The sequence below is a fragment of the Kryptolebias marmoratus genome, linkage group LG20 (assembly GCF_001649575.2).
Source record: "Kryptolebias marmoratus isolate JLee-2015 linkage group LG20, ASM164957v2, whole genome shotgun sequence".
NCBI classification, from domain to species: domain Eukaryota; kingdom Metazoa; phylum Chordata; class Actinopteri; order Cyprinodontiformes; family Rivulidae; genus Kryptolebias; species Kryptolebias marmoratus.
Window position 1 is genome coordinate 1,726,805 of NC_051449.1, and position 25,093 is coordinate 1,751,897.

A 25,093-nucleotide genomic window follows, 5' to 3' on the forward strand; every position below is an offset into this window, starting at 1 on the left:
AGCTTATTTTCCAAGAGTGTAAAAAAGAACCCTGTAAAAACATAAATAGTGACTTTTATAACTTGGTGCCTTCTATTATCAGAAACGGTCATTTGATTCTAATCTAGTTTTACAAAAACATGGCTCTAAACACATTTCTTTCTATAAATTTCCAACTCAGAAGACTTTAACCCCTTTGGACCCTTCATTTGTAAGTATTACCACCCTGGTTATAGGTTACACTTATACAGATATTCTATCCTAGTTTTAATAAACGTACATGAACTACTTTAAGGAGGCATGAGAATGCTTTATTCAAACTTTTAGCCATTCTCTTAGTTAGTAGTTTAAAAACATTTACACTTATAATTGTTTCTAAATGTTAACACCAGTTCCACAAAGCAATCAAAAGTTATTTTACTGATTTACCAAAAAGGAACTGTGAAAAAATGTACATATTAATATTTTTCTGTGTAAACGAAAGTAGATTTCTTGGTTTTAAAAGCCGGTGCACAGGTTAGTGTCCACATTCTCCGGGTCATGTTGTGAGCCGAGTGTTCGTGTAGACCAGGGGTCTCCGATCCTGGTCCTCAGGGCCACCATCCTGCAGGTTTTCCTTGTTCCTCTGCTCCAACACACCTGATTCAGAGGTTAAATCACCTGTTCTTGTTCTGCAGAAGCCTGTTAATCACCCATTGATTCAGATCAGGTGTGTTGGAGCAGAGGAACAAGGAAAACATGCAGGATGGTGGCCCTGAGGACCAGGATTGTATATGTTTGAGTGTTTTCTGTGCCCTCCCTCTCGGTGTCTGGGCTGTATGGGTGTACGTTGTTGCCGTGCTGTTACCTTGATGGCCTTATTGACCGAGGCCTTCTTCAGCCCTGCTTGGTTGAACTCTAACGGATTGCGCTTTGATTTCCCCCCAGTGACAAGGCAGGAGAGAGCAACACACAAACAGACACACCAGGGGGTTATTTGGGAAAGAGAAGAGCATGCAGGAAGGACGACAACACACCAGCACCACCAAAGGACCAGGATGAACCACAGGAGAGACACAGAGACAACATGGATGATCACATGGTTAATGTCACTCCCCGATGAAATGAGAGCTCAAACAAACACCAGATTCAGGCTGAGAAGTATAGAAAAATCAGATTTAAAACCAATTTATTAATCTGAAGACATTTTGATTTGTCATCTAGAACCATGGTTCTCAAACGGTGGGACTGGAGCGCCCCCTAGTGGTACGTAGAAGATTTTACAAGTTTGGCTAACAGCTCAAGGCTTCTGCAGATCTACACATTTACACAGACACAAAACGACAGATTTAGTTTGGATTCAGAGGTTTATTCTAACATGAAGTCGCCTGCAGACGGACCGAGCCGGTGGATTTACTGTAATTGTTTGTGGTACCTTAAAAATGATCAAATATACTGTTTGCATACAGTTACTTTTGATATTTTGTTTTTAAACTGTGTTGTGGATGTGTAGAAGTTTTAAAAAGACTGGTTGGAACTTTTTTTAAGAGGTTTAAGTTTGAGAACCACTGATCTAAAACAAAAAAAAAAAAGCCATTTCTTTCTGATTTTTAACAGTATTTGTCATTAATTTCTCAGCCAGAAAACATCTCTTGTTGAACTCTTGTTAAATTACCACAGAACAAGATGAGTGTCAGAATAATTCAAACAAAGGACAAAGACAGATGGACGTCTGATGAAAAGAAGCAGTTAAGTTTTGTGTTTTTAAATGGAAAACAGCTGGAATAAATCCTCTGGAATCAGTCATATAAACAAACTCTTTTGACTGTTTACATCATAGAGAGAAAGGCGTCGTCGTTTCAGAGCTTTTTTTTTAAGGAATTCACAAATTTAATGTGTAGCCATCACCTTCATCAGTTTTAGTTGTCAAACTACGTCAGCTTTTGTTAATAATGAGACTTTTAAACTGTAGAATGAAGAGAAAAGAAAAAGGAAAAGGAACATTTCAGGAAACTTCTCTGGAGTTGTCTTAAATATTCCAACACTTGTTGAGATGTAACAATGTAGCGTTCATGTTTGGGACACTACATTCATCTTCATGGCCTCAGAGGCTCATTAACACAGGACAATATCCATCTCTGCACATTTCAAACTGTGGACATTCAGAAGGAGGACGGGGAAAACCTGGACACACAATGAGCTTAAACCATATCCTGTCAAAGAAAGATGGACAGAAGCTCCAGGTTGGAAATGAAGCCATTCAGAGGCGCCTTAAATCAGAAAAAAGCTCGAATGACCAACGAGAAGCCACAGCCTCGCTTTCCTGAAGCCTACGAAAGACAGAAACGCTGAACTTGTGTCCATCTTTTACAGCATATGGTAAAAAACAGGAAGGATGGAGAGAAGCAATCTACAAAGAATTCACCCTCCCTGCTCCAAAGATCTCACCTGAATCAAAATGCATTCCTTCCTCCAGAAATAAAATCATTTATCTGTTTTTCAGCTGTTAAATATACCTTAAAGCTTAAGAAGTTCAATAAGTCTTGATAAATTAAAATATAAGGAGTACTTTTTGAAATAAGTGGCTCATAAAACAGTTTTAAGAAAAAAGATTAAATTTATAAAAAAAGGAATATTTGGGAAATTATGTATTTTTACTATCCATACCAGCTATAATTATATTTTAAATTACCAGAATATTAAATAAAACAAATACAGTCATGAGATAAATCTTTCTTTCTCTTTAGATCTTCAGTTTTTTAATTCCTCATCTTTGACGTTTCAAGTCAAAATTACTAAAAAAAAACATTTTATTTGTATTTATTCATGTTTTTATTTAAAAAATGTAAGATGGAGCAATAGAAGTGACTTAAATCTAAAACTAAATATGCATCTGTCATTGTTTAGTAAGTTTTGGTATATTATTATTATTTTAATCCAAGAAACATCACCTAAAGTAGACCATTTTAACCCAGAATAATGTAAACTGCTGCAAGTTCAAGTAGCTTGAATGATAAATTTTATTTGGTTTAAGGTTATGCATGAGGGTTTTTTATAAATTTAAAGCAAAAACATATTTCATGCTTTTATAACAGCATGAACAAAACAGACAAAGTATATCTTCTGTTGACTTTTAACAGGAAAATGTTGTTTTTCCTTCAGAAAAAATGAGCCATAAATACAGAAACTTGCTACGATGTGAAGAAGATCAATCAGCTCAAACTCATATCATATATAATGTGCAGATTAATTCTGTCTGATCAATATTTATTCAGGATTAAATAATTGGAGAAAGGTTTGGAGGAGGAAGGATGCTTTTTGTATTTGAGATCATGAGTCAAACGAAAACTTTACCAACAAATAATAATATTACTGGGAATTAAACCCATGCACCAGTAGGGACTCATGCTGATCAAGCAATTAGTTAAAAACCTAAATAAAAATTAAAAAATGAACAAAGCAAAGGTAATCACTCTTCTGCATTCTCCGACTAGTCTAAGATGCAGAAAACAGCCAACAGACTCACAAATAAGGTCCTATAGAGAGAAGACGTGTTCTCACAAAACACGAGGCCGCCTTCACGCCTCTCCTTTAAAAAGCCAGAGCCCAAGTTCCCCTCAAAGACGCTCTTCAGACGGGGAGGAAAGAGAAAGCAGAAAGGAAAACAGGAGGCTGAGAAGAGGAAGGTGAGGGCTAAAGCTCAACCACTACAAGATTCCTCCTAATACAAATAAAAAGGAACAATCCTCAGTTTTTGATAAAAAAACGGTTCATCAGACTGGTTTTTACAGACGGCCGTTCCTGCTGTTAGTTAATAAATCTGTTATCTCCAGACAAACAAGCTGCTTTTAAAAAAAACAAAGCTGAGATGAGAAGAATGTGTCTGCTGTGAAGCTGGAGCTGACTCACCGGCAGGTTTTTGGCTGAATCCAGGAAGACGACGAGCACCGAAGACGAGAGGCCATCGTTGGCGTGACCGCGGTTGGCCTTGATGACTTCCAGCGCCTGCGAGGCAGCAACAGAAAAGCTTCAAGCTCTACTTTTATTTTTGTTTTTTTCAAGATGTTCCTGGGTTTTGTGCTGTGGTACCTTATCCAGTTTCTGAGGCTTGGACAGCAGAGAGAACCACTCCAGCTTGAGATGCAGCTTCCCCGAGGCCACGTCGTCCAACACAAACCACTGACAGAAATACGTTTAATTATAATTATTCACCTCAAAAACACAAACCACTGACAGAAATACGTTTAATTATAATTATTCACCTCAAAAACACACATCTCAGATTGACAGATGAAAACAGAAGAACTCTTTGACAAATAAAACCAGGATTTATCTGAATTTACTCCAGTTATTCAAGTTTCTACAGAAAGAAAACTGAGCTTTTTTATTAATTACGTCTTATAATTTGTGGAAGTTCTCAACAAATGTTTGTAAAGTTCATCATGCATTTCAAAAAATTAAATAAATATAGATATTTATTACTTTAAAGGTGTTGTTGTTTTCTACATGTAATGAAAACTATCTTGATGTCTTGCCATTATAATAAAACAAACTTACATAATTTAAATTAACTGGTTAAATACTGAAAATCTAATTTACATTACTTAAAGAACAAAACTAAAACCAAAGGAAGTCATAACTGCAGAAACCATCTTGGAAATGCAACAAAAATGACTTGAATAATGTATTTAAAAAGACGAATTTTAGAATGAAACAATAATTAGTTGGACTTTGATTAAAGGATGTATCTGGAATCGACTAAAACAACCGTTTCTGGTTGTTATGACAACAGCAGCCAGCTTTTCCCCCCTGATTGGTCCAGCAGGAAGCTGAAAGGTCTCTGTCTGCCGTCACAGATCCTGATCTGCTCGTCTCATAAATCTAAAGTTACAGCAGCTCTTTAAAATATAAGTTAGGGTCCTTAACTAATTGTTGTAGCCTGACTACAATAATTAGAGACAGAAGGGGTTAATGTCGTAGCAGGAGTACCAGACTTGACTTAATATCTACTTCAAATCCTAATGCAGATAATATCCTGTGGGAAAGTAAAGCCTTAAACATTGATGTACGGCGGAAAACCCAGATTTAAATCCAGGAGCAAAATATCAGAAAACTGTCCAGGCAACATGTGAGCATCACCTCGTCCACCGTCAGCTCTTTCTGGAGCTCCTTCAAGTCGACGTTGACACTGAAACACAAAAACATTATAAATACAAATAAAGGTTTACACACATTAAACAAAACAAGTTTTAAACTTAAATCATGTATGTTTTACAAGTTAAAATGAAAAGGAGTGCTGATGATTTTTCCTCCTGAGTTCTGCTTACCTTCCCAGGAAGTCATCTTTATCTGTGTCTTCATCAAACAGCTCAATCTCCAAGCTCTGTGCTGAGTTTTCATAAATTTTAACCTGGAAACAACAAATAGACATGAATGAAGCCGTCTGCAGACGCAACAATTGATGCTCTGCAGCTGTGAAACAAAACCAACGTCGTTTCATCCGATTCCAGACGAATTTAACAAGCTCACAAACTCTCACAGCTAACAGCATCCCCAGCAGAAAAGCAAAAATGTTCTTTGACCTTCAGACTTTCATTTATTCGCACAACCTTTCTTTCACAGCATTTATAAAAATGGGGAAAAAGCCTTGTGGGTGGGCTTTGATGTATTTTAGAAACCAAACATTAAAAAAGAAATCATCTCATCTTATTCTGGTCCTTTAAATATCTAAAGTATAAAAGCTCAAGTTTTCGTATTTCATCAAGTTTTCTTCGTAAGAAAGGAACAATCAGTTGTTAGATATTTTTCCTTGTTGGTAAAGTTGTAGTTTAGTCTCTAAGATCTGTAAACATTTTCACTCAATTTTTGCTTTTTGTCTGCCGGTGATAAAAACAAAGTTTAGATCAGAACTCGAGATTCAGAGCAAATAATTTAGGAGTACTTATCTGGAGTACTTCAATAATCAGACCCTCCAGGATTTCGCGATGTTGCGATCGCAACTATTAACGCAAAACCAAGCAAACCCTGCAAAATCACAACTTTTTGCAACTTTGCCCAAAACGCCGCAACTTTAACCCAATATTTATTGTTTCTAAAGTGATTCGCCACCGTTTCTGCGGTCTAGTGTCTTCTTTATGGGTTTGTGTAGCGTGGAATACAAAATAACCCCAAATAACTCAGGAAGAAGACACGTGACGTCACTTCCTGTTAACATCAGAATGCCGGGAGCGTGCAGGAGCAGCGACCGAAGCCAAAATGTGCGCTAATGCTTCACATTTGCCCACNTCATGGAACATAAACGCATCGACAAACACTTTGTGTCTGCAAAACATGTGAGGAGAGCTGCAGACCAGGGACAATCCAGAAATGCTCATGAATGTCAGTTTAGAAGCTATCAAAGTTCTCAAATAAAGCACCTTTTGAAAAAGTCAATGTTTGTTGGTGATTATCTTACAAAACTAGGAAGTTTTTTTGGTTTATATGTTAAAAGTTATGGGTTTTTATTGATTTTAGTAAAAAAAAAAAAAATTGCAACTTTTCATCACAACTTTTAGGAAAATGCCCCGTGAAATCAGGCATTTTAGCTGCAACAATCACAAAAAATGTCCACGAAATCCTGGAGGGATTGAATATGATTTAGTGAACTGGACATTTTTTCTTTGTAAAATCCCAAAGCTCTAGTTGTGATACAAACAGCAGCATTTATCCTGATTCATACAGAATGTCATGTGACGTTTCCACGTTCTCCGTCTTAAATCTATCTGATTATTTCCTGACTCCAGGATCCTGTTGGTGGTTTCTCCACGTGCCGCTCACCTCGTAGACCTCGTTCCACTTTGGGTTTAGGTTCTCGTGGATGACTTTGCTCTGGTAAATGTCCGTCCCGACTTTGATGACTCCGTACGGGTCCGACTTGCCTTTGATCAGCCCTCCCATGAGCTTGTCCTTACTCACCAGGTCCTGAGCCTCCAGGAAGTGGACTCTTAGGACAGCCTGAGGAGACAGAAGAGGGACAGGTATGTGGATGAAAAGTTTCCAAAAGAAACTAAAATTATAGATCATTTTTGTGTTTTCAGGATTTTACAGCTTTCACATGAAGTCTGTTCACAAACCTGACTACGACGATCACTAACAAGAAATGTCAAAATGTCAACTTTTACTAAGATACAAACATCTAAGTAAGTAAAGTAAGTAAAAATGTATTTGTATAGCAGATTTTAGCAGCAAGGCATTCAGAGTGCTTTACATCATAAAAACATCAGTCAAAAAACATCATTACAATCATCCAAAAATAAAAAAAAAATCATAAAAATCATCGAGCAGATACACTTGATAATCATAAGGAGATGGTCCATATTTTGTTCAGAGCAGCTTTTCATCTGAATTTGTTTGCAGACTACTAATCAAAGGCAGGTTTGTTCCAGATTGATGGTGAAGAGAAACTGACAGCTGCTTCTCCATGTTTGGTTCTGGTTCTGGGGACACAAAGTAGACCAGAACCAGAAGACCTGAGTGTTCTGGAGGGTTGATACGACGATAATAAGTCTTTAATCCGTTCAGTGATTTATAAACTAATAGAAGTATTTTAAAGTCTATTCTCTGAGCTACAGGGAGCCATTGTAGGGACTTTAAAACCGGGGGGATGGGCTCTATTTTTCTGTCTGATTGATTTTTTTGGCAGACCTGTGAAGACACTGCTGCAGTAAAGATGAACGCGTGCATCATTTCCTCTAGTCCTTTAATTCTAGAGATGTTCTTCAGGTGGTAGAAAGGCGATATTAAGAGTGTAAATGAGCAGATTTTCACCAGAGACCTGACTAAAAGCACCAGTAAAGTCTCTCTGTGTGATACCTTGGGGATGGGGAAGCGCAGTCGGGCCAGGTCAGCCTCTCCCACCAGAGGGATGTTGATTTTGTTCGGCAGCACCAAGTAGCTGCAGATGATGTCCTGGAGGACGCTGTCGCACAGTCCACTGAGACGGGAGGACAGAGGCGGGACAGGCAGGGTGGACGGGTAACGAGAGAACAAACGGAAAAAGAGAGGTCAGAAAAAAAAATCTATTAAATACGTAAAATCCCAGCTGTCTGTCATTGAATGTTCAGGTGTTAAAAACAAGCTGTGAAGGTAAATTAAGACTCTTCTGCTGACTAATGGGCTGAAAAACAAATCCTCACTCATCCAGAGAGGAAACAGCTCCAGCTTGTTGTGTTCAAACACTAAATCCCTGCTGATGGTCACACAGGAAACAGAGCGCTCAGTTTGACGTGATGTGTGTCTTTGAATGCGTTTTTAATTATCGAGTCACTTTTAACCTTTTCTTTAACCTCCTTTCATTTCAGTTTTTCTGTATGAAGCAAAAAGTCTCCATGCAAAATGATCCGTGTCGCCCAGTAAAGCTGAACTCATCTTTTTAGGAAAATTATTCTTCTATCAGGAAAAAAGGACAAAAAAAGACTAAACTAAACAACACATGCTCCTTTCTTTCATGTGAAATTATTCACTTTAACTATTAGTTTATGCTTCTATTGTTTTGGATTTTTAATTAACATTTCTTACTGTTTTAATTCAAGTTTGGTTGTTTACAATCTAACATCATCTCTCAAAGTAATGTACTTTTTATCATTTATTGTTATTTTTTATAGTTTATTATCATAGTTGTGTGTTACTAAAAATGTAAAATAAATTTTCCTCTTTGTGGGCTAAAAAAAAATGTCTGAATCTAAGTTTAGTCATCAGACAGTTTCATAAAATAAAAGTTCTAACTTCTCTATTAGATAAAACAATTTCTCTGTGATTGCATGGAAACAGAAGAAACGTCTTAATTTGTTTGTTTTGAAGATTTTAGGCGTGATGATTTTCTTTTTTAATAAAAAAATCTCTGATTAAAGATAAAGACATATTCCACCTTTCGTCCTCTAGATGGCAGCAGAGTATTGCATAAGAATAAATTCAGTTTTTTGGTAAATTCTTCTGCAGAAGTTGATTCAAGGTCAGTTTTACCCCAAGTTTAAAGCACTGATATTACTTTAAAATGCCGACTGGTTATAACTGAGCTGATTGAGAGGATAACTAAGTCCAGATGAGAGTTAAACGGTGGTTTCAGCCACAGTTTCCCACAGAGATTTCCTGCTGAAATGCCTATAAAAGGAGCTGAGACCGTCTGCTTCTGAGGCTGGCTTTGGCTTTTTGTGCTGTTTCGAGGCAAAATGCAAATCGTCACAAAGGAAATATGAGTGCCCTCACACACACACACACACACACACACAGGAGGGTGGGGCAAGTCCAGGTCTGTAGTTAATGAAAGCACAAACACACACATAACTTTCTTCAAACTAGTTGAACAAGGAGAGCTACATGTCACTGGGTGGAGTCTTTTAAAAGCCACAGCTGAAAACAAACCAGCAGGAAACAGTTACAGGTTCGCCAGGAGGAGTCACGACATGGTTAACAGCGAGGGGCGGGGGCACCCACAACATTTAGGTCAAGTTTCAGGGTTTGATGTTCGTGTTATGTGTTTAATACTGTCTGTTTTTTTCTCTCCCTTAAGAACACCGGAAGCAATCATCAAAAAGAAAACAAAGAATGCAAACAGGAAACACATCGAGATCAAGACGAGCTCTCCCCAGACATCATCACTGGGCTCTGTGCTGAAAACCTCAGCTAAATGTGCACAGAACAGGCATACGTTTATAAAGTTAGACGTTTAAACAAGTCCCAAGTCTTCTCTAGTTTTCAGCGTGGAATAATACCTGCAATCCTTTCTGTGAGAGCAGCTGGAGCCACTCCTAAATAATGCTGTTTCTCCTCTTCTACATTTTCTCCAAGCGACGCTGCCATGATTTAGTTTCAATTTGATTTTTAATAAGGTGTGTCCACAGCACAGCATAACACTTTGAGGGTAATTCAACACAAAAGTAGGAACTGACAAGTTCTGTTTTACTGAAAAACGGAGCAAAAATTTAACAAATAAAGTTTGATCAAAGTCATCCTCATCTGGTGGCTCCAGGTAAATTCATTTCTGCCCATTTTATACCCGCTTTACTCCGCTCTGTACCCACCTTGGCAGCCACCTCATCACTTTAATTTAATCTACTGAGCTACACTTTGGATATTTGAAATAAAGATGAGCAGATTCTTATTCCAGCGTGGTTAGACCTGGACGTTTGTAGCTGTAGCCCTGAATGTTTTCTCCCAGAAGACATTTAAATGACGGAAGAAACATTAAAAACTGGTACAAAGAACTTCTGCTAACAGCTTTCCTCACACTCCACACAAACGTTTCAGATTATTAATATCTTTGCTGTCCTTCAAGAAACAGCCTACATGGTCTAACAAGGTGAACCTAATGACAACAGAAACAGGAATCTGTCACACCTACAGGCTGTAAAACTGAATTTTTCCCACCTTTTATCATTTCTAGTGCAGAATCTACTGTTTGATGATTTTGCTAAATTAAATCAGCCTTTCTGCTCAACAGCAGAGGAACAAATGTGCAACAAACTGGAGAAGAAGTGAACAAGTAGTTTTGTTGTATTTGTGTATAAGAAAGACATAAATTACTTTGCTTCAAAGCAACAATCTGTCTGGAAATCTATCTAACATCATGTCTGTGTCTGCAGAGAGTCTTTCCTTTCTTAATTACGTTACTAAAAATACCAAAACTTTGTGGCGAAAAGGAGAATGATAATCCATTCTGTCATCCCGTGGTTAAAGTAATGGTTTCTGCAGCAAATGCTCTGCTGTGTCCAAAGGGACTGTTTCTCTGAAGTTTCTCCTGAAGTTTCCTCAGTTTAAAAAGACGTTTTCTGACATGAAATTAGGACTGATTCCACTGATAGTAAAAGCTTTCAGTTCTTCTCCTTTAAAGATTATTTAGTTAAGTTTTAAAAGCTGGTAGGAAGACATCTGAATTGTACTGAAAAGTCTAAATCTTGAGAAAAGAAAAATGTTTAAAGTGAGAAAAAGCTGCAAAGACTTCAGACTCAATGTCTCTTAAAAACATATTTCAATAATTACAAAACATTTGGCAATAATCCAACATTTAAATGGGACTTCTGCTCAGTTCTTCTGTATGAGCACAAACAATTTAAAGCATGCATTACAAATATGTGCTCAAAGTGGAAAATAACTGGAAAAAAAAGGAAGCTGGAAAAGGTTGAAGCACAAAAACACAAGGAGAAATAACTGACATGTTTTCCAATATTACACATATTTTCTCACCAGTGCCTCCAGATAAAAAAAGGTTTTAAGACCTAAATTATAAAACACTAAAAAAAACTGAATTGATGGTAAATATCTATGAATGGCTATTATAAAACTTAATTTTGATCATTTAATGGCAGTCATCCCTGAAATATGTTCTGACATTTTTCTCCTGCAGCTGGCAGCAACCAGATTTAGTCTCTTCTAACATTTCAGTGACTTAAAACCTAAATCTGAATTAAAAGTTACAAGAACTACTCCTGATTTTGTGCCACAGTGACAGCTCAGAACCGGCAGAAAGTGCTGGTTCTGTTAGCCCTCTGGACTCTCACTGCGTTTCATTTGAATGAGGAATTTGAATTCATACACACCACAGCAAACACAAGTTCGCAAAATGTGCCCGACGTTTGCATTGAAAAGCAGCTTTCAGTTAGAGTCCTGCGAAGCTAACCCATAATAATGCTTCAGCCGAGTCTGCTGGAGTCTGACATGTTCCCATAATGTACCTCTTCACGTGAGAGTAGGAGTAAAGTTTGCACCGCAGAGCCTAAATAATGAGAGCTAAAAGCAGATGCTGCAGCTCCACAAACTTCATTTACTGAGGTGTGTTTATATCAGTACTTCCTGCAAGACATTGTCAGTAAATATTAAATATTTAGCTGAACTTCTCTCTGAATGTCAAAATGTACCAATTTTATAAGTAAAAAATAAGCACTTTGACTGAATCATTTAGCATTTTTAAAGCTGCAAATGCATTACATTTTTATCTGCTACTATTGCTTTATTTCCCAAAAATCTGACATTAAAATCTTATCTTTTTATTATTTTAAACAAATGAACCATGTGCAGATAAAAAGCCATTTAAAATCATTTTAAAAGTCTGACTGCAGATTTAAGCAGGTCCTTACTTTACTCCAGGAATATCCAGCATGTTTGTGAGTCCCGTCCAGTTGATGTCCAGCATCTGAAAGACACGGGAGCAATATCACTAAAAATACAAATAAATCAAAAACAGGTGAAACAGAAACTAAGTTTATGTAAAACATGAATCTTAGTCCCCATAAAAAATATCATTTTTAGACTTCTTCTATGCTTTCAACAACCAAGAGCAGCCATAAATGTCACACAGGAACTCAATTATTTAAAAAAACTGTTTAAGAATAAAAAAATATGAAAAAGATGCCAAAAGACTTGAAAGGAATGACCAGGTTTTGTCAAAAAAGAGCTTTAATGTTAATATAGAAGGGGTAATAAAACAGAAAAAAAGTATCAAGATGAAATTTCTGAGAGTTTAAAGACAACTTTTAGTGTTTTCAAAAACAGAAAATTGATCCTGAGAGCAGCTCAAGCTTTTAAAGTAGATGCATAACAAAAAATAAATCAAATTATGTCGTGGCTGTAAGAAATATGAGGTTCAGACATGTTCCTACACTTTCACAAGTAGTTAATAAAATACTTTTTAACTAATTCCTGGTACAAGCCTATGGGGGACCCATAGACCAGTGTACTCTGAGTACCGGTTCCAAACCAGATTACTGCTTAGTCTTACGTCAGAAAAGGCTAAAACCTTTATTAAATCAGACGTGGCTCATTAAGGGAAACTAAGATGTTAGAAACAGGGTGAGACGGAGGCAAATAATCTGCTCTAAAGGAAGCAGTTAAAAGAAATAAAACTAAATTAAATAAAACTAAATGTATACACATTTCTGTTGTTTCTCTACAAATAAATCTACTTTTTTTAAGCATGTCCTGAAATCATCCACCAGTTTACCCCCTCCTCAGCGACTGCATCATGAGTCAGCAGAACCTGAGCTTTAGATTCAGATAATCAATCAGGATAAGATTACAGCAACAACACAATCAGCTGTGAGGAAATACAACACATCTGGAGTCAGATCGTTGCAGAATCATTTTGTTTTGACCCTGCTTGTTTGGAGATTTTGCTCAGGGTTAGAGAACATGAGTCACTAATTTACATCATAGTTGCCGTTTTCTGAGGAGTACAACAGGCGGCTGGAGGGCTGTTTGCTCCAGGGAAGCGGCTCAGTGACTGGTACAAAAAAAAAGAGAAACAAATCCAAACTTCCAACACAAGCAGTTTCGCACGACTTCTACAAAATCTGTTTAAAACATGTCTTTGAGCTGCACAGAAAGCTCAGGTTGAACAGGTGCTGCTCCAGCTTGTTCTTGCTGGCACCAGAAGTTCAGTTTCAGGTGATGAAACCGAACACTTAAATCCACAACATGTTCCCTCACATCGTTCACAAAAGAAAGGCGTGTTCGCAGGAACCGTCACGTTCAGAGAGGGAGTTCAGTCTGGATTTATAATACTGGGACTGGGTCACCTGAGGAACAGGACTGTTTAATTTGGGGGGCATTTTAATTATACGCACCGAACATTTCATGAAGGATTTCTTTGTTAGAGCTCCACATTTTTCTAGTCTTTCTTGGCAGTTTGTTGGGTAATGTTGCAGAGATCACATCCCTCTGCCTGAATTACAGCATGCAGCATTCCTAACACACCCACACATCTACTGAACACCGTGTTTACTGCAACCAACAGCACTTATAAGAAGAAGCGGCACTGCAAACAGTGAAAGTCAACACGGGATGTTGGTGATCTGGGGGCCCTCAGGGGCCACGGCATGAAAACCGGGCCCTGGGAACTCCTCCACAGATCGTTGTCTGTAAACACAGCTCACCGTGCCGAAGCTCTATCAGGCAAAGAAGAAGCCAGATGTGATTGATTTCTTTTGTTGCTGCTTCAACTTTTAGCACTGTTAGTTAGCCTCTTGTACCGTTAGCTTAGCATTATCATGTTTCAGTTTATGTTACCCTTCCTGTACATTTAGTTTATCTTAGCTCATATGTTAGATTATCTTATACTTCATTTAGATTATACATGATTGATGTTTTTACTTCTGTATCTCTATATTTGATTATGATGTTTTTATCTGTATTTGATGATTGTTGTTTCTGTTGTAAAGCACTTTGAATTGCCTTGTTGCGGAAAAGTGCTGTATAAATAAATTTCACTTCCCTTCACTTTACTTGATCTATCTGTTGCTGATGACACTTTTGTGTCTAAATCTTTGTTTCTATACAGTAGCTGCTGACTTTTTCTGTCCTCTTATTATGGAACATGTGGATGTATGTCACAGCTGCTGTTTTCAGCAGGAAAAGATCTTTAATCTCAGAGACAAAAGGCTGCAGACGGGTTACAGTAAAACGGTTTGGTTGTAATTTTTTGTTAACCATTTTTCTGCCATCTGATGAAAACAACAGGGCAGGACACGCGGCAGTTAAAAGCCAGATCAGCTGGGTGACACCATGTGGCGCTGACTCTCGACTTCCTGATGAATCACACTGTGACGCCGCAGCTCGGCACGCTGTCACAACCTGACCACACCTGTGTAGAAACTGCACCACGACACATTTCTACGACTACTACTAAAAGATCAGTTATCAGATGCTTTAACTTCCAACTCACAAACAACAGACTTGGTTGGACAGAAAACTTTGTGGCTCTGACTAAAACAATCATCACTAATATGCTACTTAAACAACAAACCTCTTCAGGGCTTCCACTATCAACTAATTTATTGATTATTGGATTAAAAAATCTTAGTCCACCATTTCATTTTAGTTAATTTAATTTGTAACATCAGTTTTGGCATTTCCAGTTCATCCCAAGATCAAATGTAAACAAAGAGCTGCAAAGAAGACATTTTATTATTATGGTTCATTTCTAATTTGTCTTCCAAACTTCATTCCTTGAAATGAAACAAAAACCTGAACCCAAATATCTCTTTGTGTGTTTTTTTGTCAGACAAAGATTAAAATATGAAAGAAGATTTTATCTGATATGAGTCAGCTTTAAGCTTTTGTTTGGGCTGCTAAAAAATGTGGTTCTTGTTGAATCTTTTCATTTTTTTTATCTTCAAATCACACCTGAATCACACGGGGTATCTGGGTAAATATTTACTGCTCCGTGGAGATTGTGTACGTGTCACTGTGTCTTGTGAAATATTTAAAAATACTTTACTTCACAGAAAAAGATGTGATGTTAGTGTCATCTGTCATTATGTTGTTGGAGATGTGATGCAGACTGATAAATCATCACATGATGGTGTCAAACTCAGTCCTCAGTTTATGTGTCAAACTGCAGCTTTGTCACTAAAAACACCTGAATAAAGTCAGTTTGGGTCTCCTAATATCAGTAACAACACCTGACAAAGTGATAAACATCATAAAAAACATCCAAACTGACAGGAGGATGATGCTTTTTTGAAAGGGATTAGATTTATGTGGTGATGGGAGCTGAAAACTGAGTGTCTAAAGGTGTGTTGAAGATATATAATCATTGTCTAAATATCACAAATCAAACATTTTTGCGTCACTCAGTAGTTTTATTAAGACTAAATTTAAAAACACTGCTTCCAAACAAAGCACCAGAAGGAAGTAAAGGGACTTCAAATCCTAAACCTGAAAATATTCTTTTTCATAATGAAGTAAAAATAAAAAGAGGCAACCTGAAATTAAAACTGACTGTTAAAACAAACTGACTAAAGCATCTAAAGTCTTTAACTTGTTCCCAAGTTTCCAAGTTCAGGCCAATAATCCATGTTTGCAGAAGAAGGGATAATTTCTTGTTTGTGTTTGAAGCCTTTGAGAGCGATCCTTTTTTTTGAATCTGGAAGATTAATCGAGCTGAAGTACAGGAAGGAAGAGCCCAGTTACGAAGAGGGGACGCACTGATAAGGAAAAGATGGATAAACAAAGAGCTGCAAAGGCCATCATGGAGTCAGAGTTCAGGAATGGACGGATATAAAACATAATCTCAGCAAATAAATCTCAGAAATGCAATTCTCCTGGAGAACAACTGAGCATGAAGCGGATAATTAACAGTTAATTAACAGCTTTTACTTTTCCAAAACAACATAATTGTCCTTATCAGCTTGAAGGAATACTGTTAATAATGAAAGTAGCATGCATTGAAGGAATGCATATCGCCCGCCGCCTTTCCTACTAACATCATCTTATGTTGAGATTTAACAGAGTTTTAGGTATTTTGGTCAAACCTCAAACACACCAAATTTCAGCTCAACATCTGTATAGTTGGCTGAGTTACAGCCATTGTTGTGTTTTCTAAGAACAGCTGGCTGTGGTGGCCATCTTGGTTTTGGTTGACTTGAATAAAACCCATCCAGCAGTTGATGAGATACAGAAAAACAATGTTGGAGCTGTTTTATAAAGCTTTTAATGAGTCAGTTTTTCCATTATTCTGCCAGAAACTCTCTGAACCAGCTGGTCGAACGATCAAGTCGGCTGATCGGAGAGTCGCAGTAAATCGAACAGCTGCAGCAGCTGGCCGACTCCCAGCCCTCGTTTGGGGAGTTCCTGCTCCTTCAGTCGGGCCAGAGATTGGATTAAGATCAAACAGGACAAGAACAGATTTGTCCAAGCTGGGATTTTGGTTTTAAACAGTTCTTAGCTGTGTTTTTATTCACAAAGTCTAACCTTCATGTCTGAATACTTTGAGTCTGTTGTCTTTTTATTATGTATTCCAGTATTTTATATTTATTGTCCTTTAAGTGTGTATTTATGTACCAGTCTGATGCGTTTTAACAGACGCCGGTCTCTCTTGTCTGCGAGATAAATCCACTGAAGGGTATTAATAAAGTCATCCTAAATCTATTTTGCTCACAGGCAGGCACACACACACACACACACACACACACACACACACACACACAGAGACATGAGGAATTTCATGACTGCCTGCCTTTCATGGCAGCAGGTGATAACTATGTAACTGAACCCTGCTGGTGCCCCTGTAAGAGAACATTAGAGTCTGAGATCGAGGACAAACACAACTCACAGGTTTCTTGAGGAAAAAGACGGACAGGGCTCCGATCAGAGGCATGTCCCCCAGGAGAGGCTCCATCACCACCCTCAACACTCCATGAAGCTGCACAAAAAAAACCACACAGATTTCTTCATGTTTTAGCAACTGTCATGGCTTCTGGAGCTGATCTAGGACCTCTGTTGGTCTCCAAGTTCTGGTTCCACTCATAAATTTTATCCCTCAGTGGTGCTGGATAACAGATTTATTAGATTTTAGGTCTCAGAGGCATAAAATTGCCGTAGGTCGATGCATTTTGTTTGGTCATGCTGCAGTGACTCAGACCTCCGACATGCAGACCGCTAGGCTGCAGAACCAAATTTGGACGTACTTTTCTCTGAGTAATCAAACACCGGCTGATCGAAGTCAGTGCAGAGAAAAAGTCTGTTTATGCCTGCTCCCTTCCTCCTGCAGCTCCGTCCTGCCCAAACGGGAGGGTTTATAAATGATGGGCCGCTGATAATGGCCCCATTAGAGATCCGCCGGGAAGGAGAAGAGTTCTATAAATAAAAGACGTGACACCAATAAAAAATTAATAACGAACAACTAGTGATTTATCTTCAAGTCAATTTCTTTTATGTCAGGTTTTTTTTGGACAGCCTGTAAAAAATGCTCATACAAAAGATGGAAAATAAATTCCGGAGATAAATATTGACTGAGTTCTGTAAAGGCAGCAGTTTGTCTCACTCTTCTCTCCTCTTACTTTCCCTGCTTCTCTGATCTCTGAACAGCAGACATGGCCTGATCCTGTTCCAACAGCTGAGTGGATAACGTCTCATTTATCAGCCCAGAGTCAACACTTTGTGAAAGGTTGTCTCTGCAGAGGTCAAGGGTCACTGCAGGGGTCACGGCTGAAGGAGTGAGGGACGACTGAAAGAAGCAGCTGATTAATGCTGAGTCAGCATTCACATGATAAAAGTCTGAAACTTCACGGATAAACCCCTTCACTAATGTGTCCTCCACTCTGCAGACATACCTGAATACTTTTGATTCCAGCCTTGCAGTAGAACTTCTTGATGTCCACACCAATTTCTGTGTTTCCAACAAAACTAAAAAAGAAGAAAGAGCAAAAAGCAGAGGCCTTAAATGCAAATAATAATGTTTAATATAAATCTGCAAGGTATAAGTAATGTTGTACAGAATAAAGAAAAAAGAGAAAATCTGAAAAGTCTGTGAGTGTGGGAGGTTTACCTGATCTGCAGGTCCATGACGACCTGCCTCTTGTCTACATTTTCTGTGTAAACTTTCACCCCGTTTACTCTCAGTGGCTGCAAAAACATACATATGCATTAAAAAACAAGTAAATATCAGCAAATCTTTTCTTTAACTGAACCAGACCCTAACTTTAAGCTTTGAGCTGCACCATTTATAACAAATGGTTTTTTTGTTTTAGCCCAAATTAGTAACATTGTCACGAATAATAAATATTTTCAAGTAATGGGATCAACGTTTGCATTGAGGACAAATGTAAGATTTGTAGACCTCAAGGCAACATTAAAAAACTTTTGCTCCATAAAATTTAGTTTCCACAAAAAAATGAGCTATTATACATCTGTCCTATCAGAGTAAGTTGTGGACTACACACTGAAATTTATATAATATAATTTAAACCATGCACAAGATGTCTCAGGCATAAAAAAACTAAAAACAATTAGAATATCTTGTGGTCCTCCTTATCTGCATTTCTTTTAAATAAATTCCTAAAATCCTAAAGGTTTAAGTGGAAATCTTACAGAAATTTTACTGTATCCAAATAAGGACATTTACATACATTTAAATATTGAAATACCTGATTTCTGGTCAGATTTTAGTGCCTGACAGCCTCTAATTTAAGATGAGTTATATTCCTAATTCAACGACTAATACTGGGAGCCATGTTGAAGGTTTTATCCCTCGAGTCAACACGTTGGCGCACACCTTCTATAAAATCTAACTGCGATAATGCAGCTGGTAGGAGTGAGGCCAGAATCAGGTGGCTGAGAGCCCGTCAGCGTGACTTCGTCACCTTGTCGCCCATGTCGATCTTGGTGAAGCAGAAGGTGCTGAGATGGGGGCTGGCGCCCTTCACCGCCGGCTCGATGGTCTCTCTGAACAGCTTGTCCACAAACTGGCAGATGAACGGCCACATCTGCTTCACCGTCTGATGGAGACGAGAGAAAAGGAGAAAACTGAGCGGGAGAATGAAACTGGTCTAAGATTTAAACCAATGTATGCATCTTAACACACATAGAGTACTACGAAGTTGATTAAATTGACCTAATTTATTATCTCTGACGTTTTGAGATTGCTTTAAAATAGGAAAAATATACAAAATGTCCTAAATGTCATAGAACTTCTTTTTTCATTGTTTTTACCCTTCAGACCTCACACTCACCCCTGCAGGCCAGAAGTGGCCCCCGGGCCATCATTTGACAATCAGTGCTTTAAGGTCTCCAACTAAACAATCATTTAATTTCTTCTTTAAATAGATGACACAGTCTCAAAACCTCATTCTATCCTCAAATTTAAAACCAGGATAACCTGGTGGCACAAGTCAAGTAAATTATGGTTGTTCTGTTTATTAAAGCAGCATAAATCTCCCTTAATGACCCCTAAAACTATACTCTGAGTACAACATTTATAATTCACAAAAGCACTCTGTCTGCAGACATCAATCTGCATGTTCAGGTAGAAGGCAGCTGTTGTCTGAGTCAAACATATTGATTAACTTTATGCTGGAAGTACCAGTAAACATTTACGGTAAGCAATGCTCTTCTCAGAAAGGCTCAGACTCTCAGGTTGCTTTAACGTTCTCTCTGCAGCTCTGCTTTTCTCTCTGCAGAGGTGAATCACTGGAACAAGGTCTCCCGGAGCTCCAGATTCAGATCCTATTTATAAATCCTACCTGCCTGCCTCTCTGACATACTTCTGCAGGTGATGAGGAGCAGTGGGCGGGTTTTTGTGTTAGCAGGGCAGAGGGTGTGTGTGTGTGTGTGTGTGTGTACCTTATTGAGCCACTCCGTTCTCTCCACATCTGGATAATGGACCTGAAACCAAAGACAAAGATAGAACTATTTAAAATGAAGCCAATGTTTCAGTTCTTCAGCTAATCATTGACTCAACACCAATTTTCACCTTATTGGAGCTAAAACACCATTTTCTTTCAGTCAAACTGTTATCACTGGGATATTTTTAAATATATTTACCTAAAGAAATGGGAGGAAACAGCTGGTAAACTGCCTTAAAGGTACAATTTAAGCTATGTTTAAACACAACACTGGTTCATCCCTTGAGTTGTGTCCAGCCTTTGTAGGCCTTAAAAGCCTGATTTTCATCAGGATACAACTATAAGCAACTAGCTGGAGACACAAAGCTGCAAGAAAACCCACAAATTTTCATTTTGAATCAGACTGAATAACACATTTGCATGAATTACTGGCAGAAATTTGGCCCAAATTGGCCGGGAGTTTATATAAACATCGCCAGAAAACTAAAGAGAAAAGGGTTAAAGAACGGTTCTAGTCCTGCAGATGTTTAATTTCCTGCGACTTGAGGGGGGTCTCTGTGACTCACGGGAGGACACTGAAAAACCTTTGTGAATGTTTTGGGACATTTTGGAAACTTCCTCACAAATGATTCATAGGTCACAGTTAGGTGACTTAACAGGCTAAAAAAAACACAAAAAGCATTTCTTTAAAACGATCAAATACTGAACTGAAACGGAGGAAAACCCACAGAAAGCCAGGACAATTATTCATCAAGATCCGTTTTAAAGGCTCAAAGAAAATCTGCCTGAATGAAAGGTAATATTCTTTATAAAATATAAAGAAATAAAGGATAATTCAGGGGTTTTGGAGATTAATGTATACTGGCTTCTAAAATAGAAATTATTGTGACAAATTATAAAATAATTAAAGTTAAATAACTGGTATTTTGTTCCATATAAAGCTTAGCAAATGAAGCTTTTTTAAACATGTCGTCCGTTAAGAAACACGATGATTTGCTGCTGATGAACGAATCTTCTCTGCAGAAAGTCTCAACGTGTGTCGTGTTGCCCAGAGTGACACACGAGGCAGGAAACGTGCACGGAGTCATGCACACAGTATGACCCACGTGCACGGAGTCATGCACACAGTGTGACCCACGTGCACGGAGTCATGCACACAGTGTGACCCACGTGCACGGAGTCATGCACACAGATAATCCAACAGATAATTTGATTATATGACCCACTAATCACTGAAAAACAACATTTAAACCTTGGTGATGTCATCAAATGTTTGTCTGATCAGCAAAGTAAACAAATATGTTTAAAATACCCTAACATTTGAGAAGCCAAACTATTACAGATTTTTTGTTTCATTGCAAAAACTTTACAAAAAAACTGCTGCTGGAAATATTATGATAATAAAACTCTTCTTCTCATCTTTAGAAAATATTTTCTTGATTATTTGTTGGCAATCGATATAAACTCCTAAACACAACGTTGGTTTCAACACTGAAGCAGGTTCTCTAATAATTACTGAATCAGGAAGTCAAATTCCAACAAGTCCCCTGAAATCTGGATTGTTCGCTTCAGATCTGTAGCTTCTAAATGATACCAGACAAACCTGAACAAAAGTGCAATAAATGCAAAGAACAAAAACAGGATTGACTAAATCCAAAATGATTAATGCAGGAAAAATTCAGAAGTAATAGAGACAAACGACAAAAATGTGAGACAATAGTGGGAGGTTTAGAACGAACAGAAAGATAAAAACGAAACTAGATTGTAATAAAAACTTTTAAAAAAAGGAAAATGAAACTGATGCGACATATTTCTTTGTGTTCCAGGTCTTAATTGAATAAAATGTCTGCATGAATTGTTTGTTTATATTCTCCGAGCTTCATTAACAAAGCGTGATGAAGCGTTTCCTCTAGGACACACATTGCCTTTTTTTAATCTTTCATGTTCCAAGGAAGAAAATAAAGATTCACTGAACCGTCAAACTCACAGGAAACCTTTATCACTTTAAGCTTCTTCAGGGACAATTTTGTCTTCATGAATAACTCATAAAGCAGGATGCAGAAAGGAGCTGAAAATGTGCTCAAATCAACTGTTTGTGTTTTAAATCCCAGGACTGTGGGGCAGATATGCAGAAAAAAGTTATTTTAATAACTTCAACCCAACAGGAGGATTGCCCAAAGAACAAAAAAAAAAATCACATTATTTGTTACTTGTTAATATGAAGGCTGCAAAATAATGATCAGAGGTAACATCTCAGTTTGTTTTCAATAATCTAACATAAACCAGGTAAATTGCATATTTATATAATAATTGTCAGGACATGTAGCGTTTTAACTTTTCAGGCTTGTTAATATATTAGTGTGCAGTAAAGTCTGCGGAGTGCACAACATCCCTACAAACTTGAGGGTGAACTGCACAAACAAGTCTTTTGGCTCATGTTTCATCTGCCTGCAGCAGAAACAAAAACGACATCCTCACGTTGTTACACGGAGCCGTTCTCCATCTCCTAACCTCAACAAGAAGGTGACAGGACTAAAACAAAGACATGGTTTTTGTGGGGAGTTTTAGGAACAACGAGGCGCTAAAAACTTGTTGCGAGATTGTTTGAAGGAGCCAATCAGGGATCAGCAACAGTTGCAGCATCACTGTTTGTGTTTCTGACAGGGTAACAGCTGTTTGGAAACCATACCCCCCCCCAACCACAACCCCCGACACAAAAGGTGCGTGAGACAGAAAATCTTACAACTACTGACATGACCTGAAACAATCCATCATCAGTCTGAAATGCTGGTCAACAACCTGCGGTCTGAAAATCAACAGATTCCAACTGAGAGAGCTGAAAGGAGCAGAAACAAGAAATCTGCTCGACAATAAGGCAGCTCCACGCCGGCATCTATATTTAGCCAGAGAGACAGAAACAGGCGGCGAGGATGTGGTTGTTTGTGCCTCCATGAACGCCTCTCAAACTACATTACACACACACACACACACACACTATACATACAACATTAGAAAAACCTGCAATGTAGGAAATTATTGTCTAATGATGCAATATTAATCACAAATAATTCAAATTTTACCATCACCATCATGTAAACCATCAAGACCAGTGAGGTCTGTTGGACTGACCAAATCTATTATTAGCAGCAGAACATAAATGTATGGTATTTGAAATATAAAGGTGTGTCATTAACTGCAGTCTGTGACTGTTTGCTAATACTGTGATGGTGATAGGTTTGCAATATACTGTGCATGCCGACAAGATGATGTATTTAGAAATAATGTTGTATCACTGCAGACTGACAACACTTTTTAGGGTGTGACAAGATTTAAAAAGCGCAGCTACTTCCATATTAGCGGAAGAAAAAGAAGAAAGTCTGAACTTTCTGCAGCTGAATGACGTATCTGATGATGTTTATCATTTGTCTTTTATTTTAGTCATTATTCAGCTAAAATCTGATGAAAACAGAAAAATATTACCGGCGTTGTCTTTGATAATAAATCATTAATAGCTTAACAATGAGTAAAAGAGTAAAAAAAAAGGAAATATTTCAAAATCTAAATTTTAATGGGGATAAATGAGAGCTTGGAGATAAAAAATACAGATATTTTTCAAAATAAAACTAAGTAAAGATTCTGCTATGGATTATCTTTATGTGATTTATTGCAGCTGAAGTTTTTTGTTTTCTCTGAAAATAATTATAATAAAACATACTTTCAAAAAATACAAGCAATTAGCTAACTTTAGGATCTACATTTAATAAAACAGTGGGTTCCTTCTGTGATTCACGCTGCGTTTTCCTCAGAATGTTGTCCTTTTCTAGGTAAACTCTACGACATTTTCATCAAAGACTGAAGTAGTTTGAATGGATTTAAATGGAAACCACCTCCCTGTGAGGCTTATTTGGTTTATTAAGCCCTGAGGGATGAAAAGCTACATCCCTCCATCCCAACACAAAAGGCCATCTGTTTCATGAGGAAGGTGAGCAGCACAGTCCGTCTTGTTCCACACAATGATGTCTTTTTGGATCAGCTCCAACAAATAAGGTGTAAATTAAAAGTGCACAAACTTTTATGCAAGTGTGTCAAAACCCAACCTTGGTTCTGAGGTTCAAAGAAAAAATAGAGTCAAATAAAAGCAGTTTTAGGTGAAAGTAAAGCAGCGCAGGCGAGGCCTTTCTGTTCCTCAGCTCAGCTCGGGCTCTTTGGCACGTCAGAAAAACACGAAATCCCCACCCCGTGCCACACCGAGTGGGAGGAAGAGGGAGGAAGAGGAGGAGTTACTCAAAACTCAGGGCCGCTTCTCATGCTTGTTGCTCTAAAGCAGGGGTGGCCAATCCTGGTCCTCAGGGCCTCCATCCTGCATGTTTTCCTTATTTCTCTGCTCCAACACAACATGAAGAGGTGATTTAACCTCTGAATCAGGTGTGTTGGAGCAGAGAAACAAGGAAAACATGCAGGATAAAAGCTCTCAAGGACCAGGATTGGAGACCCCTGCTCTAAAGGCTGAACAGAGTCGGACTGTTTCAGGTCAGTTTAACATTAAAACTGCAGGAGGTGGAGGTGGAGGTGTGTGTGGGGGGGGGGGGGTTCAGCGAGCTCACCACACTTCTCCACCAGCACAGCTCACAGTCACACCCAAGAATTATTCAGCTCAACCAAACTCCTCTGACTCAGACTTGCCATGACTCTAATTCAGACCTGCATGAAAAGTCCCTCCAGACAGCCGAACCTCAGACAGTTCACTCCGTTTGCACAAGAATTTAAAGAAGCCAGGACTCAGATCTGGATCTGTAAATCTATAATTGTGGTTTATTTTTATTTGCTTGTGTTAAAAGTTAACACGTTTAACTTCTGGTGGTCAATCACCAGAAATAAAAACGTTTCTTTCCTCTGAGCTCTGCAGACTGATCACATTAATCGTACAAAGACCACACCACACGTCTACTTTACAGTAAACACTCAGTACGAGCAGAATTTAAAGCCCTGAAGCTGAAATACTGGATGTTGTTTTGCATTTAGTTCCATAATCTGGCCTTAAT

General features: G+C 38.1%; 1 protein-coding gene across 2 annotated transcripts in view; it reads right to left on the reverse strand.

Moving 5' to 3' along the window:
* Positions 1-25,093, reverse strand: part of esyt2a (extended synaptotagmin-like protein 2a) — a 38,168-nt gene that overhangs the window by 6,499 nt on the left and 6,576 nt on the right. The window contains exons 3-15 of one of the 2 annotated variants that reach the window (XM_017429560.3): positions 20,050-20,091; positions 19,071-19,205; positions 18,257-18,333; positions 18,042-18,114; positions 17,042-17,131; positions 12,069-12,124; positions 7,810-7,930; positions 6,775-6,951; positions 5,286-5,368; positions 5,098-5,146; positions 4,048-4,137; positions 3,868-3,963; positions 827-889 (exon numbers count right to left, since the gene is read on the reverse strand). In XM_017429560.3, the coding sequence (XP_017285049.1) occupies positions 827-889; positions 3,868-3,963; positions 4,048-4,137; positions 5,098-5,146; positions 5,286-5,368; positions 6,775-6,951; positions 7,810-7,930; positions 12,069-12,124; positions 17,042-17,131; positions 18,042-18,114; positions 18,257-18,333; positions 19,071-19,205; positions 20,050-20,091 (1,152 nt within the window). The remainder of the gene's footprint in view (positions 1-826; positions 890-3,867; positions 3,964-4,047; positions 4,138-5,097; positions 5,147-5,285; positions 5,369-6,774; positions 6,952-7,809; positions 7,931-12,068; positions 12,125-17,041; positions 17,132-18,041; positions 18,115-18,256; positions 18,334-19,070; positions 19,206-20,049; positions 20,092-25,093) is intronic. The other variant, XM_017429561.3, reaches the window with a different exon arrangement.